This window comes from Pinus tabuliformis, chromosome 5_2, assembly GCF_031772625.1.
Source record: "Pinus tabuliformis cultivar Carrire ecotype Pingquan chromosome 5_2, CPIR1, whole genome shotgun sequence".
NCBI classification, from domain to species: domain Eukaryota; kingdom Viridiplantae; phylum Streptophyta; class Pinopsida; order Pinales; family Pinaceae; genus Pinus; species Pinus tabuliformis.
In genome coordinates, this window is record NC_142306.1 from 754,644,205 (window position 1) to 754,661,513 (window position 17,309).

The 17,309-nt window shown below is 39.5% G+C and overlaps 1 protein-coding gene and 1 pseudogene across 5 annotated transcripts in view; both read right to left on the reverse strand.

Moving 5' to 3' along the window:
* LOC149161448 (AP-2 complex subunit sigma) overlaps positions 1-17,309 on the reverse strand; it is a 72,851-nt gene that overhangs the window by 29,645 nt on the left and 25,897 nt on the right. For 4 of the 5 annotated variants that reach the window (XM_089436995.1, XM_089436994.1, XM_089436993.1 and 1 more), the window contains exon 4: positions 6,290-6,370. The exons of the other annotated variant lie outside the window; for it this stretch is intronic. In XM_089436995.1, coding sequence (XP_089293121.1) covers positions 6,290-6,370 — 81 coding nt within the window. The remainder of the gene's footprint in view (positions 1-6,289; positions 6,371-17,309) is intronic. 5 annotated transcript variants of the gene reach the window in all.
* Positions 15,516-16,262, reverse strand: LOC149161449 (microtubule-associated protein RP/EB family member 1A-like; annotated as a pseudogene).

Genomic DNA, 17,309 nt, shown 5'->3' on the forward strand with positions numbered 1-17,309 from the left:
GAATGTGCGTGTGATGGATCTCCAAATGAGGTGTGAGGTCTCTTCTATTTATCCACTTTGTTGTGGGTGAAAAGACACATCCATTGAGCTTCTTGAGCCTAAATTTAGCGAAAGGCCAACCCGAACAATTTGCACATGTGTGCCCATAAATTCAAAATCACACTTCTCCTTGTCCGAATGAGATGATCTTTATATCAATCATGGACCTCTTGAAAAGAAGAATCCAATGCAATAATCATCTCCATCAAATCAGCTGTCCCAAGGTGGAATTTGGCTCTAGTTGCCAATTTTAACAGTACTGAACTCAAAGAATAATAGAAATAAAAAGTATTAGGAGAGTAAATGGATCACCACATTGGTATGGCATGCTTCCAAACTTCTATATCATCTGAATTGAACTATGCAAGGGCTGAAGCATTCAGATTGATACCCTGTTAAGTTAAAAATATAGGGGATGTGGTTGCATATGCAGGTAAGGCTGCAAAACCAAAATCACAATGCACTTGTCCGCCCTCCCTTCATTGCATGCAGAGGAACACCCTGCACTCCATGTGGAGGAGATGTGGCACATGTCCCTTTGTGTCGTGTGTCAATTAAAATGTAATAAATTTGGCATCAGACCTCTAATGTCAATATTGGATAAAAATTAAAATTTAACATCCAATATCTAATGTCAAACAACAACAGCCCATATATATATATAACACACAAAGGGAGAGAGAGTGAAACAGTCTAACCCCAACACTTGAGCATTCAAAAGATTTGCACCTGGATATTTTTAATCACTTTCAATACTTAACAGATCTGTTAGTTTGACAACGATTTAACTGATTTAGTAATTTAGGTATAGACAGTTTTGCAACGAATAAGTTTGTAACGAATAATTTAGTTATGTAACGCTAGTTAGTGACATGAATATATCGAATGCTCATGTAGAGGAAAAATCATTCTTGAATAAAGCAGATACAAATTCAGTTTCATATTTCTTGGTCTTCTCCCATTTTCTTGCTATTCTTTCTACAATCTCTGCTATTATTTCTACAAGTGGTATCAGAGCTCGAGAGCCGAGCGATTGGGCGTAGGCGTGAAGATCTTTGCTGAGTAGAACGCTGAAAGCGTGAAGACCTTTGCTGAATTGGGCGTAGGCGTGAAGACCTTTGCTGAGTTGGGCTGAGTTGGGCGTAGGCGTGAAGACGTAATGACCTTTGCTGTGTAAAACGCCGGAAAAAAGACCTGCGCTGAGAAGAGTCCAAACCCTGAGCGTAAGGTATCTGATGCGTGCTCCTGCTGAGCGTAGTCCAAAAACTGAGCGTAAGGCTGTGTATGCGTGCTGGCCGGTGGTGCTGGGCGTGTGGCTGAGTCTACTTGAGACCAGTGAGGCGTGAAGGGCTGTAATTGCTCTGCGTCGTCGTGTCTGCCAGTTGCTGCAAGTAGGATCTGCGTGAAATCCGGGTATTGATCGGAGTTTCCAGACTTGTTTTTTTTTTTTCCAGCAGAAATTTTTTTTTAAACAAAGGCTGAAGATTGAAATCAAGTCAAGTTGTGGTTTTTATAAAAATATTGAAAAAAAAAAAGGAAGGAAGGGTTTGCAGAAATTTTTTTTAAAGACAGCAGCAGATTGAAAAGATTGTTCAGAAATTTTTTTAAGACAGCAGAGATTGAAAAGGTTGTTTTTTTTTTACAAATATTGTAGAACAGCAGATTGAAAAGGTTGTTGTTTTTTTTTACAAATATTGTAGAAGAAAAAGTTTGCAAGAGATTTGCAAGAATGTTTTGAAACCAGAAAAACAAAAGGGTTTGCAAGAAACAAAGGATTTGAAACTTGTCTTTCTGTTTGAATTGGGGAAGTTATTTTTTTTCTTAGAAAGACTAAGACTGAAACCCTAGGAAGGAGGAAAAATGGCCAAGATGTCGAATGCAAGATTCAAGGTGGAGAAATTCACCGGAAAGAGCAATTTTGCTCTTTGGAAACTGAAGGTTAAGGATCTGCTTGTGCAACAAGGGTTGCACACGGCATTGGATGGGATTACTAAGAAACCTACAACCATGACTACTTCAGACTGGGAGGACTTGGATGCCCGAGCTCTCAGTACAATCTGGTTATGTCTAGCGGATGAAGTTCTCTTCAACATCGTTGAAGAGACTACGGCGTCAGGGTTGTGGGAAAAACTTGAAAACCTCTATATGACAAAATCATTAACCAACAGAATTTATCTGAAACGACAGTTATACAGTCTTCGAATGAAAGAAGGTTCAAGTGTTGCAGAACATTTGAATGTTTTTAATACACTAATTTGTCAATTAACAGATATGGAAGTCAAAATACAGGAAGAAGATAAAGCCATAACCTTGCTGTGTTCTCTGCCTGAATCATGGGATCACTTCGTAACCTCAATCAGTTTCAGCTCTGCTGATTCTTTGAAGTTTGAATCAGTCGTGGGAGCTCTTCTGTCTGAAGAAGTACGAAGGAAATCCAGCACTGATACAGCTGCATCAGAAGCCATGGTCGCTAGAGGACGCTCAAAGGAAAGAGGAGACAAACCAAGGGGGTCTTCCAAGTCGAAATCGAAGGGCAAGAAGTGTAAGGCAAAATGTTGGAACTGCGGTAAAGTTGGACACTTGAAGAAGGACTGTTGGAAACGGAAGGAATCCGAAAACCTGAAGAACGAAGCGAATCAGGCTGATTCAGGTATGGTAGACGAAGTTTTATCTGCTGAAGAATTGTGTATGATAGATGAAACTTCACCTGAATGTAATGTCTCTCAGAGTTTTGATAGCTGGCTGTTAGACTCTGGTGCTTCGCATCATATGTGCCCACATAGAAATTGGTTTACTTCGTATGAAAATGTAAACGGTAGTTCTGTGTTTATGGGTAACAATATGTCATGTCAGACTGTTGGGATGGGAGATATCAGGATTAAGATGTATGATAACACAGTTAGAACATTAACTAGTGTTAGACATGTACCTGATTTGAAGAAAAATTTAATCTCTTTGGGAGTGTTGGATTCAGATGGTTATAAGTTTACAGGTCAGGATGGCGTCTTGAAAGTCTTCAAAGGTGCCCTTGTGGTTATGAAGGCAGAAAAGGTCGGAAATCTTTACAGGTTAAAAGGAAGTACTCAAGTCGGTGAAGCAGCGGTTGCGTCAGAAAAGGAAGAAGCAGGTACTCGTCTGTGGCATCAGCGTTTGGGTCATATGAGCGAGAAAGGTCTTCACATACTGATGAAACGTAAATCTCTTCCTGGTCTGAAATCCTTGAATTTAGATTTCTGTAAACATTGTGTGTATGGAAAACAGTGTAAACAGAGATTTAAAGTTGGCAATCATAATAGTAAAGATGTTTTAGACTACATTCATTCTGATCTGTGGGGGCCTTCCCCTGTTATGTCATATGGAGGTGCATTGTATTTTTTAACGTTCATTGATGATTACTCTCGTAAAGTTTGGGTCTATCTGCTAAAAAGGAAAGCTGATGTATTCAATGTCTTTAAACAATTTAAAGTAATGGTAGAGAAAAGAACAGGCAAATCTATTAAATGTCTAAGAACTGACAATGGTGGTGAGTTCACCTCTGTTGAATTTGAACAATACTGTAAGGATGAGGGCATTGTTAGACACAAAACTGCTGTTTATACTCCTTAGCAAAATGGTGTTGCTGAGCGTATGAATCGGACTCTTATGGAAAGAGCCAGAAGCATGATCAGCAATGCTAACTTGCAAAAGGAGTTGTGGGCAGAAGCAGTATCTACTGCTTGTTATTTAGTTAACAGATCACCTTCAGTAGCAATTGATTGTAAAATTCCTGAAGAAGTTTGGACAGGTCAGTCTTGTGACTATTCTCATTTGAGGATATTTGGTTGTGATGCTTATTCTCTTATTCCGAAAAATCAGCGTTCAAAATTAGATCCAAAGTCGAAATGTTATGTCTTTGTTGGGTATGACTATGCAGTGAAAGGATATAGGTTGTGGGATCCTACATTGCGGAAGATAGTCATTAGTAGAGATGTAACATTTGATGAATCCTCTTTGTTAAAATCAAATGTTGAAAGAATTGAACAGGAACAGGTATCGCCGAGTCAACGAGTTCAGTTGGAGGCTAGATCTTTCGGTGACAGTCGAAAGGAAGGAGAGACTTCTGGAGACAAAGGTGTTGAAGACACAAAGGAAGCCGTTGAAGCTTCTGAACCAGTGCAAGTTTCTGAACCAGTTCAGCAACCAGTCGCTCTGAGAAGGTCTACAAGGGAGAGGAAAACTCCCAAAAGGTATGAAGATTCTGCTTCATCTGTTGCTTTGGTTACTGAAGATGAGGAACCTTCTTGTTATCAGGAAGCAGTAGATGATATAGATAGCGAGAAATGGAAAATGGCTATGGAAGAAGAAATGGACTCCTTAGCCAAGACCAATACCTGGGATCTTGTAGAACTTCCTGAAGGGAAAAGTGTTGTTGGATGTAAATGGGTCTTCAAGCTGAAACGGAAAGTTGATGGTAGTATTGAAAGGTATAAGGCGCGACTGGTAGCGAAAGGGTATTCTCAGGTTGAAGCCTGAAGGTATAGACTTTCATGAGATTTTTTCTCTAGTTGTAAAACTTGTTTCTATACGTACTGTGTTGGCACTAACTGCGTTGCTTAATCTTGAGTTAGAACAGTTAGATGTTAAAACAGCTTTTCTACATGGTGATTTGAACGAAGAGATATATATGGAACAACCAGAAGGTTTTGTACGAGGTCGCAACAGAAGATTAGTTTGCAAGCTCAGGAAATCATTGTATGGTCTGAGGCAGTCTCCCAGACAATGGTACAAGAAGTTTGATTCCTTCATGGTGAGCCAGAACTTTATAAGAAGTGAGTATGATCATTGTGTGTACTTCAAAAGTTTCAATGACATGTTCATTATCTTAGCTTTGTATGTTGATGATATGCTTATTGCAAGCAAAAGCATGGAAGAGATCAACAGGTTAAAGGCTCAACTCTCTAGGACGTTTGATATGAAGGATCTTGGAGCAGCAAAACATATCTTGGGCATGGAGATACACAGAGACAGGAAAAATGGTAAGCTTTGGTTGTCACAGCAGAAGTATGTGGAGAAGGTACTTGAAAAGTTCTCTATGAATAATGTGAAACCTGTTAATGTTCCTTTAGCTTCCCATTTTAAGCTTTCTTCGGTTTTGAGTCCTAGAGCTGATGAAGAAAAGCAGTATATGTCTCATGTACCATATGCAAACGCTGTAGGCAACTTAATGTATGCGATGGTATCTACAAGACCTGACATTTCACATGCAGTTGGAGTTGTCAGCAGGTTCATGGCAAATCCAGGTAAAGAACATTGGCAAGCAGTGAAATGGGTGCTTCGATATCTAAGAGGCACAAGTGACCATTGCATCGTCTTTAATGGTAGTGAAGGATCAGTTTGCGGATATGTAGATGCTGACTATGCGGGTGATTTGGACAAAAGAAGATCTACTACAGGTTATGTCTTTACTCTTGCAGGTGGAGCAATTAGTTGGATGTCAAAGCTTCAAGAAACAGTTGCGTTGTCCACTACCGAAGCTGAATATATAGCTGCTTCAGATGCCAGTAAAGAAGCAATCTGGTTAAAGGGTTTGCTCGATGAGATTGGAAGGACGCAAGAGAAAGTGAATGTACTTTGTGACAGTCAAAGCGCTATTCACTTGGCTACAAACCCTGCCTATCATAGCAGAACCAAGCACATTGATGTAAGGTATCATTTTCTGAGACATGTGATCGATGGCGGAAAAGTAGCTCTTAAAAAGGTCCATACACGAGAAAATTGCGCAGACATATTCACAAAGCCAGTTACAGTAGAGAAGCTGCGGTGGTGTTTAGCTTCTCTTGGCTTGCAGGAAAGATGATGAATGGGAAAATTGTTGTCAAGGTGGAGTTTGTTAGTTTGACAACGATTTAGCTGATTTAGTAATTTGGGTATAGGCAGTTTTGTAACGAATAAGTTTGTAGCGAATAATTTAGTTATGTAACGGTAGTTAGTGACATGAATATATCGAATGCTCATGTAGAGGAAAAATCATTCTTGAATAAAGCAGATACAAATTCAGTTTCATATTTCTTGGTCTTCTCCCATTTTCTTGCTATTCTTTCTACAATCTCTGCTATTATTTCTACAAGATCGAGAGTTAAGTTGGATCTATGCTAAATGGTAAGCAATACAAAGGAGTAAAATATAAAAAATAAAAAGGAAGGGCCTTAAAATGGGGCTGTTCAGAATTATTCTGATAGCACACAAGTAGTTTTCCAAAGTTCCAGGTGACCTGAACCATAAATTGTAGGCCTATGGCCCATCCATCACAGGACACGTAAATACGAGTATTCGACAGGAGACACAGCGACCCCTGAAACAGAACACAAAGGACACACACACACACACATATATATTAAAAAATACTGAAATATAGTACCGGATCCATAATTTTTAGAAATTAGAACATCTACATATATGAATCAGGGTGATATCTATTTAGTGATTTACTAATTTAGTATCTACAATTTTACAACTAGTTAATTTATTAATTTACTACATCAATGATGTTCACAGTTCAATGTTCCTTGTTCATGTTTTTAACAATTGTTCAAGCACACATAAGAAACTAGAAATTTAGAAATATCATGATTGATAAAATAAAACTAAAAATTTAGAAGTAGAAGTTAGATATTAAAACCATAAATTGCAGATTTCTCAATAAATCATCAAAATCAAAATGTATTACATAGATACAGAGGGAATGCCACTGGAAAATACAAAATAGAGTAGATACAAAATAGGTAGGAATGTCATAGCTTATCAGTGGTACTGGTCATGACTCACTAACTCACGAACAAACACAAAATTAATAGAAAAAATGAAAAAAAAACAAGACGCAGCGCTTTTTACATTGGGATTTTAATGGGACACGTGTCCTATAATCAGGACACGTTAGGGCACGTGTCCAACATGGCCCAAACACGTGTCCTGATTTTAAGACACATTTTATGGGCCGAGTCATGTCTGACACGTGGGATACGGGACACGGGGCCCCTAAGGGCCATGTCCTGTGACTTAGCACACAAGTAGTTTTCTACAGTTCCAGGGGACCTGAACCATAAATTATAGGCCTATGGCCCATCCATCTCATCAACATGGATACTTCTACAGAAAACAGATCAATGTCTCTGAAATTTGAATTCACTGTTAATTTGAACTTTAAACTGAGTACAATCTGGATTTGTAACTTCTCTGCTAATATTCATCAATAGGAAGTAAGAAAATGACACTGTTATCTGTGCTCGAAAGAGCAAATGCAAATAGGTGTTATAAAATGGTCGAAGTAAGTGGTGTTCAGATTTAAACCATATAGCATTCCTAAATCCATTTGAAAGCTGAGTTTATATACTCTATTTTAAAACTCAATTTTTGTTTGAAAGCTAAGTTTATATACTCTGATTTAACACTCAATTCATGTCCAGCTCTTCCCAATCACAAATCTGGGATATATGACGGGCAGAGCAATTAAACATGCAAACAAATACTTGACTTTTTGCTCATTCCTATACACATGCCTGTCCTGGGTTAACAATGAAATGTCTAATTTTTTTAGTGTGCATACAAAACACATTAACTCGATCTGAAAACAAGGTACCAAACTCAAATTCAAACACAGCACACTCCTGTCCACACACAATTAGAACCAGATGCATGTGCTTCCTTCCAGCTATTGCTATCACCACAGCCAAAGAAACCAACCAATAGCATTCTAACTTTTAATTTATAACTTATTCTACAAAGGCGATTAGCAATTCACATAACTTAGAATATATCACTGCACTAAGCAAGAATTGAATGAATGGTTGGCTCCAGGTGCATTTTATATGACTTACAAAGCCAATCTACTAAAGTGCATTGCTTTCGTCAGCTGGGAATCAGCACTTGCTACCAATCACTGATTCCCAGCATTTCAAAATCCCAATGAGCTAAGCAAGGAAGCATTTCCACTGTATATTCACCCATTGGCACAAGCAACAAGAAGATAATTAATCATAGAGCTGTAATTACACCAGCTATCGCCACGATTGAGAAAAGGGAGCAGTAACTATTAATCAAGCATTGTAGAGAGGCTGTAGATAGCATGACATTGGCATTTCTCTTTGGACTGTCACAAAATTCCAAGAGGCCAATTGGCATTCACACACATATGCCAGTAATTACAATACTCTGTAACTCATACCATAGTACAAGCAAGTTAACAAGTTCATACTGTAGCATGCAATTGACACATGCACAGGCACTATCTTATTTCCAGAGAACAGAGCTCGAGAAGTGGATACGGGATTGTGCTGTCATGGGTAAATTAACTAATGCACGGGCATTAATAAACCCAAGAATGCAACCAGATGATAAACAGAACAACCACAGAATAAAGTGACCAGTCACATGCAATAACGACAGATATTTGCCCGGTAAACCCAAATGGGAAAACTAGCAGTTTTGGTGTCGGGCAGTGGAGGGTTATTTTGCTGAGGAAATGGTTACAGAGATGAGCTGCATTCTCAAGCAGAGACTTGATGCATTTTTCAATCACTTACAAACTTGCAGATGGCTTTGGCTCAGAGGCAACATTCAATCTTCGAAAAGCTTTCTTCTTCCGAATCCTTCATCTTCGGTCACTACTCTATTTCTCCATTTATTCTGAAGCTCCTCTCCTCCTTCAATTCGCTTCTTCTCCATAGCCTTCACAGTTAATGGGCTGCTTTGGAATGCCAACCATCAAGTGAGTCTTTTCATCTCCCATGGTTTTTGGCTCATGGACAAACTTTGCAAAAAAATATTTTTTTATTACAAAGTTGAAAACACAGTATTTGGAGGATCAATTTTGGATCATAGCCTATCAGCAGGGGCTGCAAACAACCCATGACATAAATTCAACAGATTGCAAAGCAGTAATCATTGATGAAAGTTCACAGAGAATTGAATTTTGAAAAAATTTATGTGTCAATTCTCATTGTGAGACCTTTCATCCACTAAGCTATCTAGTTTGTAGATCACACACTGTAACACATTGCATTCATTTCCTTTCTGAGATTGCATCTTTCCCTGAATGGACTATTATTTTTTCCCATCTAATGCATTTCTCGAGGAAACCCACCAGGCACTTTTCCTCATTCCAGGGATGGTACCCAAGGTAAATTGGATACTATATAAGCTCGAAGTTTTGCCAATAATATACTCTTTAAGATCTCAACATGTCACCTATGAGAATTGAAGCTAGTTAGGGAGAATAACACTCCTCTCTAATGGTTGGACTAGTCCCAATTGACCCCAATGAACTATTCTCTATTTATTCAACAAGTTATTTTGTGTTTGCGAGCATTGTTCGTGACTTGCTAGACTGGCCCCTGATCTAAGAAACTACGACCCAAGGGCATCTAAGCCATCAAAATCACCCGGGGATTGCACCCAACATAAGCCATACCAACCCTTCACATGGCTGGATTTTTTTTAGTCTCCTTCCAACTACCATGAGTTTCAAACATTGGCTGCCTTACAGAATGAACCACTAGAAATTTAAGCTCACTAACAAGATTTGACCATTTATTCACCAAGTTACTTCTCACCTTACTTAAAAATAAATCGACGCCTTTGGAAAGACTGAGATTTATTAAGTATCAATTGTTAAGAAATGGTACTGGTTAGAATTTATAGCTATATTGCAGGAAAACTCTCATATAGGGCCGTACCAAGCTCATTTCCATATGAAAACATAGAAACATGTGTGGTATGGCATTGAAACACATTTCCAGCTGTACAAACACATCCCACGTGGGAAATACATTTCATACAGTTGGAAACGCATTTCTAGGCCATGCCAACATCTATGTAACATGTTTCCAACACTACAACTGCTTATTTTGACTTGGTCCGACTCAATTTTTGACCAGGTTGGCCAAAAGCTGACAATTAATGGTAATGTTCAATTCTTAAAGTAAAGGATAAAAAAAATTAACATTTCCTTTACCTTTCCTTTTTTATTTCCTTTATATACCTTCATATACCTTCTTTTCTTTATTTCCTTTATCTATATTTGAGTTGATAATAGAAAAAGGAAAGATAAAGGAAATGTTAACTTTTTTATTCTTCAACTAAAATTTTTAACATTACGATTAATTGTTTAAGGATCTTTGAGAGCAAGCCTCCAGTGGGCAGCTCAATTTGCAATCACCCTGATATGAAGTGTTATGTAAACTATGAGATTCAATGTTCAAACCCATCCGATTACCCTGTGTCTGCAAAAGGGGCATAAATAGGTACCAAGAAATATAGTGGTAGATGTGGGAATCGACCCCGTGTAATGTGAGTACAAAACTGGCCTAGTTGCTAATTCCTCTAGTAATAAAAGATCTTTGAGAGTGATTCCAACCTCATCAAACTTCATATGGGAAAGCAGAATTCATATCCCACTGAGAATTCGGCAGACTTAACAGTTTTCACAATTTTTAGGATTGGCAAACTGCAGCATTTTCATTGGATTCTATTATGTATGAGTATGGGATTGGCATTTAGCCAAGAGCACCAAGGCCTTTATGTGCCCTTATGTTGGTCCTATTGATTGTTGAACTTTGTCATGGCCTTAGCAAAAATATACCTTTCACTAAATCCAAAATCGTTGATTAAGCATGTTAAGTTTTTTCTACCATATTTTAAGGCTTGGATTAGAATGTTTCATCAAAATTGAATGGTGTTGATTGATGTCCATGAAGGATCAGGGTAGAATAGGGCTTCTTAGCTCCCCTATCTCTAAGTCAACAAGAGGTTGAAGTAAGCCATGAAGCTCCTCTCTCGGGTGACTTCATCCTCTTGTTGCGAGAGGATTTGGAGCACTAATGGGAATTTGTATAGTGTCAAGAAGAGCAGGCTTGAGCAGTCCAAGGCAAAGACAATGGTTGAAGGGAAAGACAAAGATGTGGGATGTCTTTCCTGATGATATCGGTCTAGACAGCAGTGTTGAGTTGGCATTGGCCAACTTGGATCTTAATGAGCCATTGCTAGAGCCTGTCACATTTGATGATGGTGATATTGTAGAGGGGTCATCCTCCACACCAGCATATGCAGAGATGACTTTGGATATAGAGGAGGAGGATGTAGCAGAGGAGAGCAATGGTGACTGTGATGATGTGTACAGTGATTCTGATTTTGACGATGAGGATTGATGACTCATGAGCTACCTATTGCCTTGAGGCTTGTAGACTTGTAGTTGTTTTGTATTTGCTATTTCTATTTGTCATTGGCACTATACTACCTATGTAACACATTTCAATTTTGATGACATAATGAGAAAACTAGTATCTTGTCTTTCCCCTATTGGATCATTGATGAATTGAATATGTATTATGATTTATCATTTATGTCACAACTGTATTTCTATGCACAATGTTATTTTGTAAAACTTACATCTAGATGAAGATCTATGTTTGAATCAATGAATTTGTATCATGAATGAGAATTTGTGTAAGAAATATCTAATTTTGATATATATATATATATATAACGTGTCATGTTCCGGGGGGCCAACGTGTCTATGTATATATAACGTGTCATGTTCCGGGGGCCCAACATGTCTATGTCTAACACTCAAATCCCAGTGTCCTTCATGTCTCGTGTCCTTGTGTTAGGTGACTTAGGGGAATGGGTTTCGCGAAGAGTGTCATGTTTCGAGGGGCCAACGTGTCTGTGTCTGACACTCGGGTCCTCGTGTCCTGTGTCCTTGTGTTAGGTGACTTAGCTTGCAGGGAATGGGTTTCGTGAAGAGTGGCATGTTCCGGAGGGTCAATGTGTCTGTGTCTGACACTCAAATCCCCGTGTCCTTCGTGTCACATGTCCCTGTGTTAGGTGACTTAGCTTGCAAGGAATGGGTTTCGTGAAGAGTGAGGCGGATGCAAACCTCTACTACTTGGTGGTTGGGGGTGAGGTTCTCATTCTTGTTTCGTATGTGGACGACTTGTTTTTAAAAGATTCACTAGGGCTCATAGACGAGTGCAAGAGGGACCTTGCAATAGTGTTCGACATGAAGGATTTGGGGCTTATACACAACTTTCTAGACATCGAGGTGTGGTAGAAAAATAGGGAAATTTTCCTTTGAGAAGGGAAATACTACATCGAGGTCTTGAGGGGGGTTCGGGATGGAAGATTGCAGAGCCATGTCTGCACCCATGATCACAAATTAGAGAAAGGTAGACGGATCCAGGGAGAACAATGTGGACCCCACCTTGTACAGGCAATTGATTGGATCTCTCGTGTAATTGGTCAACACCAATAAAATATATCCTATGCAGTAAACTCTCTCAAACAGTTCATGGTGGAAACGAAGAGAGTGCATTAGACAGCGACAAAGCATGTGTTGCGGTATTTGTGTGGTACAATCGAGTGTGGGATAAGATATACTCGAAGTGATGGTATCAGGTTGGTGGGCTTTACTAATGCAAACTGGGCAAGTAATACAATGGATAGAAAAAGTACTTCAAGGTGTTGCTTCAGCATGGGATCTGTAGTTGTCTCCTGGTACAGCAGTAAGCAGAAGTTCGTGGCACTAAGTTCTACAGAGGAAAAATAAATAGCAGCTAGCATGGCAACGTGTGAGACCATATGGCTTCAGAAGTTGCTAGTGGCCTTGTTTGGTCAAAGATTTGAGACAACGGTGATACACTACGTCAATTAGAGTTGCATCAGGTTCTCTGAGAATCCAGTGTTTCAAGACATGTCCAAGCATATAGACATCAAGTATCATTTCACCAAGGATTGTGTATAGCGTAAGATAGTTCAGCTACAATATATACCTACAGAGGAGCAAGTCGCAGACATTCTGACGAAAACCTTGGGGAAGGCGAGATTCATCTTCTTCATAGGCAGTTTGGGTGTTATGTAAAACACCTTCCTTGCTAAGAGGGAGTGTTAGTTTGTGTAGCTCAAATAGGTGTTCTAGTCTCAAGTGGTGTCTATGAGGCTAGAGACACAATTGGATTAATTATCTCTAATACCCAAAAAAGTTTCTAAGGAAAATTGTCTTTATTAGAATTAATTAGCCAGTTTAATTATTCTCCTAAGTCTAACTTAGGAAAAGTGGTTAATTAATCAGGTTTAAATGAGACAAGTCGATTTTCCTCTAATGACTTCTAGAAAACCCATTTGATGGTGTCAAGATGACCTTAGCCATCGATTGAAATTAGATCATGGTCGTTAATTGCTCAACGAGAGATTATAAGAGGAAATAGATGGGCATTTGGAGAACACATTCAAACAAGCATAATTGCAGCAATAGCAAGGGTACAGTGATAGCGTGGAGGACACCCGCAGTGGGGTTTCAACACGAGAAATTGATGAGAGAATTTCCAAAGAAATTCTTCACAGAGATGCCAGTATTCTAAGAGAAGGAAGTGTTGCCACACAAACTAGCAAGGGTCTTAGGAGTACCTAAGGGACAACTACTAAACCAAATGACAACAATGAGACAAAGACCCACAATCACCTCAGTCAATGTCCTCTGCTCTTTACGGACTTTCACCGATGGGAGGAGTCCCAATATGAGGGAAATCACCAATAATGATAGAATCAATGACAGGTATGATGTGATTTCCAAGGCCTATTCAAAGGAGAGGCTCAATTAGGGCTTAATGCTTCAAGAGAAGCTAAGGGTTCTCCAAGAAAGACCTATAAGGAAGACCAAGACCTAGGATTAGGGATTTTAAAATCATAATTGAGTATGCCTACGATCAAGTCTTCTAAGATGAGACAAGAGGGGCTTTGTAAGATAATCCTTCTTCAAATAGGGTTTTCACTCCACTAGAGGGACCTAGAAAGGAGCCCAAATGAGACCTTGATTTTTTGAGTAATCGTGGGAGGAAGTCCTCCAATATGATCATTAGGTCAAGCTTAAAATAGGAAGGGGTCAAGGATGATTGATTTCTCAAATTTTTAAGTGCAAATGACCCTCAAGAAGACCACCAACCATAGACGTTCAAGATGGCTTCCAAAGATGCAGCTAGGGCTTGAATTTTCTCACCAATTGACTTTGGGAATTGCTCCAAACTTGGAGGATCACTAGAGGAGATAGCAACGCAGTAGCCTATTAAAATGGTTTGGCAAGATCACCCCTCTAATGCAATTTGCAAGCAACCCTAGCTAACCATCTAGGGTAGGGGTCAGATTTTAGAAGAAAAAGAGAAAAAGAAAAGAATAAGGACAGTGACCACCAAATTTTCTTCGACTAATGCTTTACCCTTGGGCTATGGAGTCTATGTGATTCAAAATTTGGCCAAAGTTGTCATCAAGGAGGCTAAAAAGTGATGCCCTAGCACCTACTTTCCAACAATTACCCGCCCAAGACCTATGGACTTTTATGGAAGAAAATCATATTTCAATCCACCAGGAACATTCATCTACTTGCTATTCAATATGTAACATGCACAAATTTGCAATCTAACAAATTTTACAATGAGATTCAATAATTAGGGCACAAGAAGTTGTTAGTTGCAAAATTTCCACACATTAGACATTATTACATGGAAAGATCTTCAACAAAATCACTTATAAGATAACAAGAGATATATCTAATCCAAGATCAAGATAGCGGCTCCAAGAAAGAACAAGACTTCATCTTCCAAATTGTTGGACACCTAATCCTAAATGGTTAGTGTGGAAGTTGAATGGACAAAAGCAGTCCAAGAGACCTTGGGATCTGAAACCCAAGAGTCACATAATGTACTATAAATGTATATCTTCTGTTAATAAAAAAAATGTATTGCATGTTTTATCTTTCACATTGTCTTTGTTGTCCATGTGTGTTTAACATGGTATCGGAGCGGGTACGATCATAACTTTCTCAATATTATGTAAGCCACTTGTTTTTGTGGCCTGTGTAAACCAACGCTTCTATGTCTTAATGAAGCTTGTGGGTTTGTGATTATTTGTTAGGATAAATTTATATTGCTCATTGAGATTGAAGTCTGTAGTATGGCGTGAGTGCTGGTTCATTAGTTCAAATATGCTTTTCATATCTGTGTTGATTGATTTGCATAAAACGTTCCCTTCAATTATGCGTACAGAAATCTTGGGAAATCAATGCGCCCAAATCTGAGGCACACGTTGCACTGCCAGCCACTCCATATTCAAAACGTTGCAGACCTCATAATAACACTATCTCCATACTGCCATTTCTGTCTACAAACGCAACGCATCCGCCATCCTCTCAACGAGAAGCTGGAGAGCCACCTTGCTGTTCCTGGTTATTTTTAAACTGAAATTATAACACCTCTGGTCCATGTCTGCTCCTATTTCATTGATGCGCAGAGAAACGCTCCTTCACTCAGCGCTATTTGTGCCATACTTTACCTGTGCCCTCTGTCTTTTACAGTCCTGACTCTTGAAACAAGAGGTCTCTCCGCATGGATCATACCAGTGCTGATAGGATTCCTCCAGATATGAAGCAGATAGGAAATTATTTTATCATCTGATTAACGCATCTTCAAAGGCGAAGTACTTTGGTAAATATCTGCACTGTTGGAGTCTTCACATGAGTTCTGTCACTATCTAGGAGAAAGGCTGGACTTCACAGCATCTTCCACCTCAGGTGTCCCTGCTGATTTACGTTTGTTGATCTCTTTCCTTGCCTTGTTCTCATCGTTTTCATCAGATCAATTGGATGACCTGTATATTATTGCTTGTGCCTCAGCAATTACAGCTGGGCTATCATCAGCAGCATATAGAATCCTCTGTATTATTGAAACAATAGGTAATGGTTCAACATCTGGATTTTGACAAAGTATTTCTATATCCCTCAGCTTTGCAAAGTAAAAGTCTCTTTCCTTCTCCAAGTTGTCTACCGAAAGCTTCAACTCTGTGATCTGCTCATTTAGAACCTGAACCTGTGCCGGGGTCACAGGGGGAATGTTGGGCGTTGAAGACCCATAAAACGGTGGTTCAGTTGAAGTTGTTTGGAAGGGCGCAGACACATATCCAGTGCTAGCAGCATTTGACCCCGTCCTGGAATGTTTAGTCCCTACATTCGCAACTGTAACTGAAGTATCATTTCTCCGAGAGCTAGCAACTGTGGCCGTTTTAGACTCCAGTGCATTGCCCTTGCTTGAAGGGTTTACTGGAGCTGCCTTCTTGTTAACTTCTCTTCCGCCTTTGCAAGGCTCTCTTCGTTCAAGTGCATTCTTGTTGAACACGTCCGGCAGCACTTTGTAATTTTGAATCATCTCATACTCCTTCAAATCCTGCAACCCAATCCAATCCAATCAATGCTCCGGTCTGCTCGGCTACACTACAGAGAGATTGATGGGGTGAATAGATTGGCCAGATTCAAGAGGAAGGAGAGTAGAGACAGGGAAAAGGGCGAGGATTGCTTGAAGAGCAACAGGAAGGGCAACAGAGACGTTGCTAATATTTGAACAGGAATCCTCCGCTCGGCGAGAGCGTTATCCAGCAGCATTCCATTGTTTAGCAGATATATATTGTTATCGTTTTCTCTTGTATTTCCAATAAGATCCTTTGAATTATCCAGAAGATGTCCTTCAATGAGTCCTGGCAATAGCAGGGGGATGAATTTTAGCTTGATGTCGATTCGCCTCTTGCAATTTCACATATCTTATGGGATGATTTGACTGGAAATAAAGAAGAGTCACGGAATTTGTTTGAATCAACTCCTGCTAAAGATTTCCATCCTCATCGGGATCTCGGCGAGTTCAATAAGACCTCTGCGCTCCTTCCTGAAGGGATGATCCATCTCTTACGTCGGGCGGCGATAAAGTGAAAAACACTTTGGTATCTATTTAAAAGGTACCTTTTTTAATACTTCCAATGCTGCATTCAAATATTCATTATCGTCGTGGAGCCTGCGGGTTTCCAGTAAAGTTGTGTAACCTGATAGGCTGCCCATAACCCGAAGTGATCCAAATAATACAGAATGTTTTCATTTTCTCCTGCTCTTTTGGAAACCCCATGCGTGTGAGTACTCTAGGTGAATATTCTGTTGAGCACTTGTTCGGATTCGAACTCGGATTGTTACCTGGATTGTTTGCCTTGAAGGGGTTTTAGGAATCGCCCTCTGAAGCAGTGGAAGGTTACAGAGCTGAAAGACGAACTCAAGAGGCGAAGCATAACAACTAAGGGCATAAAGAATGATCTAGCCCCAAGGCTACAAACTTGTATTTTCTGTGGTTGTTTCAGTTGAGCAGCATATCACTGTACCTGTGCTTGAAATCTTAATGAGTATAGACTATTGGAAGTGATGTTTGGTGATGTAC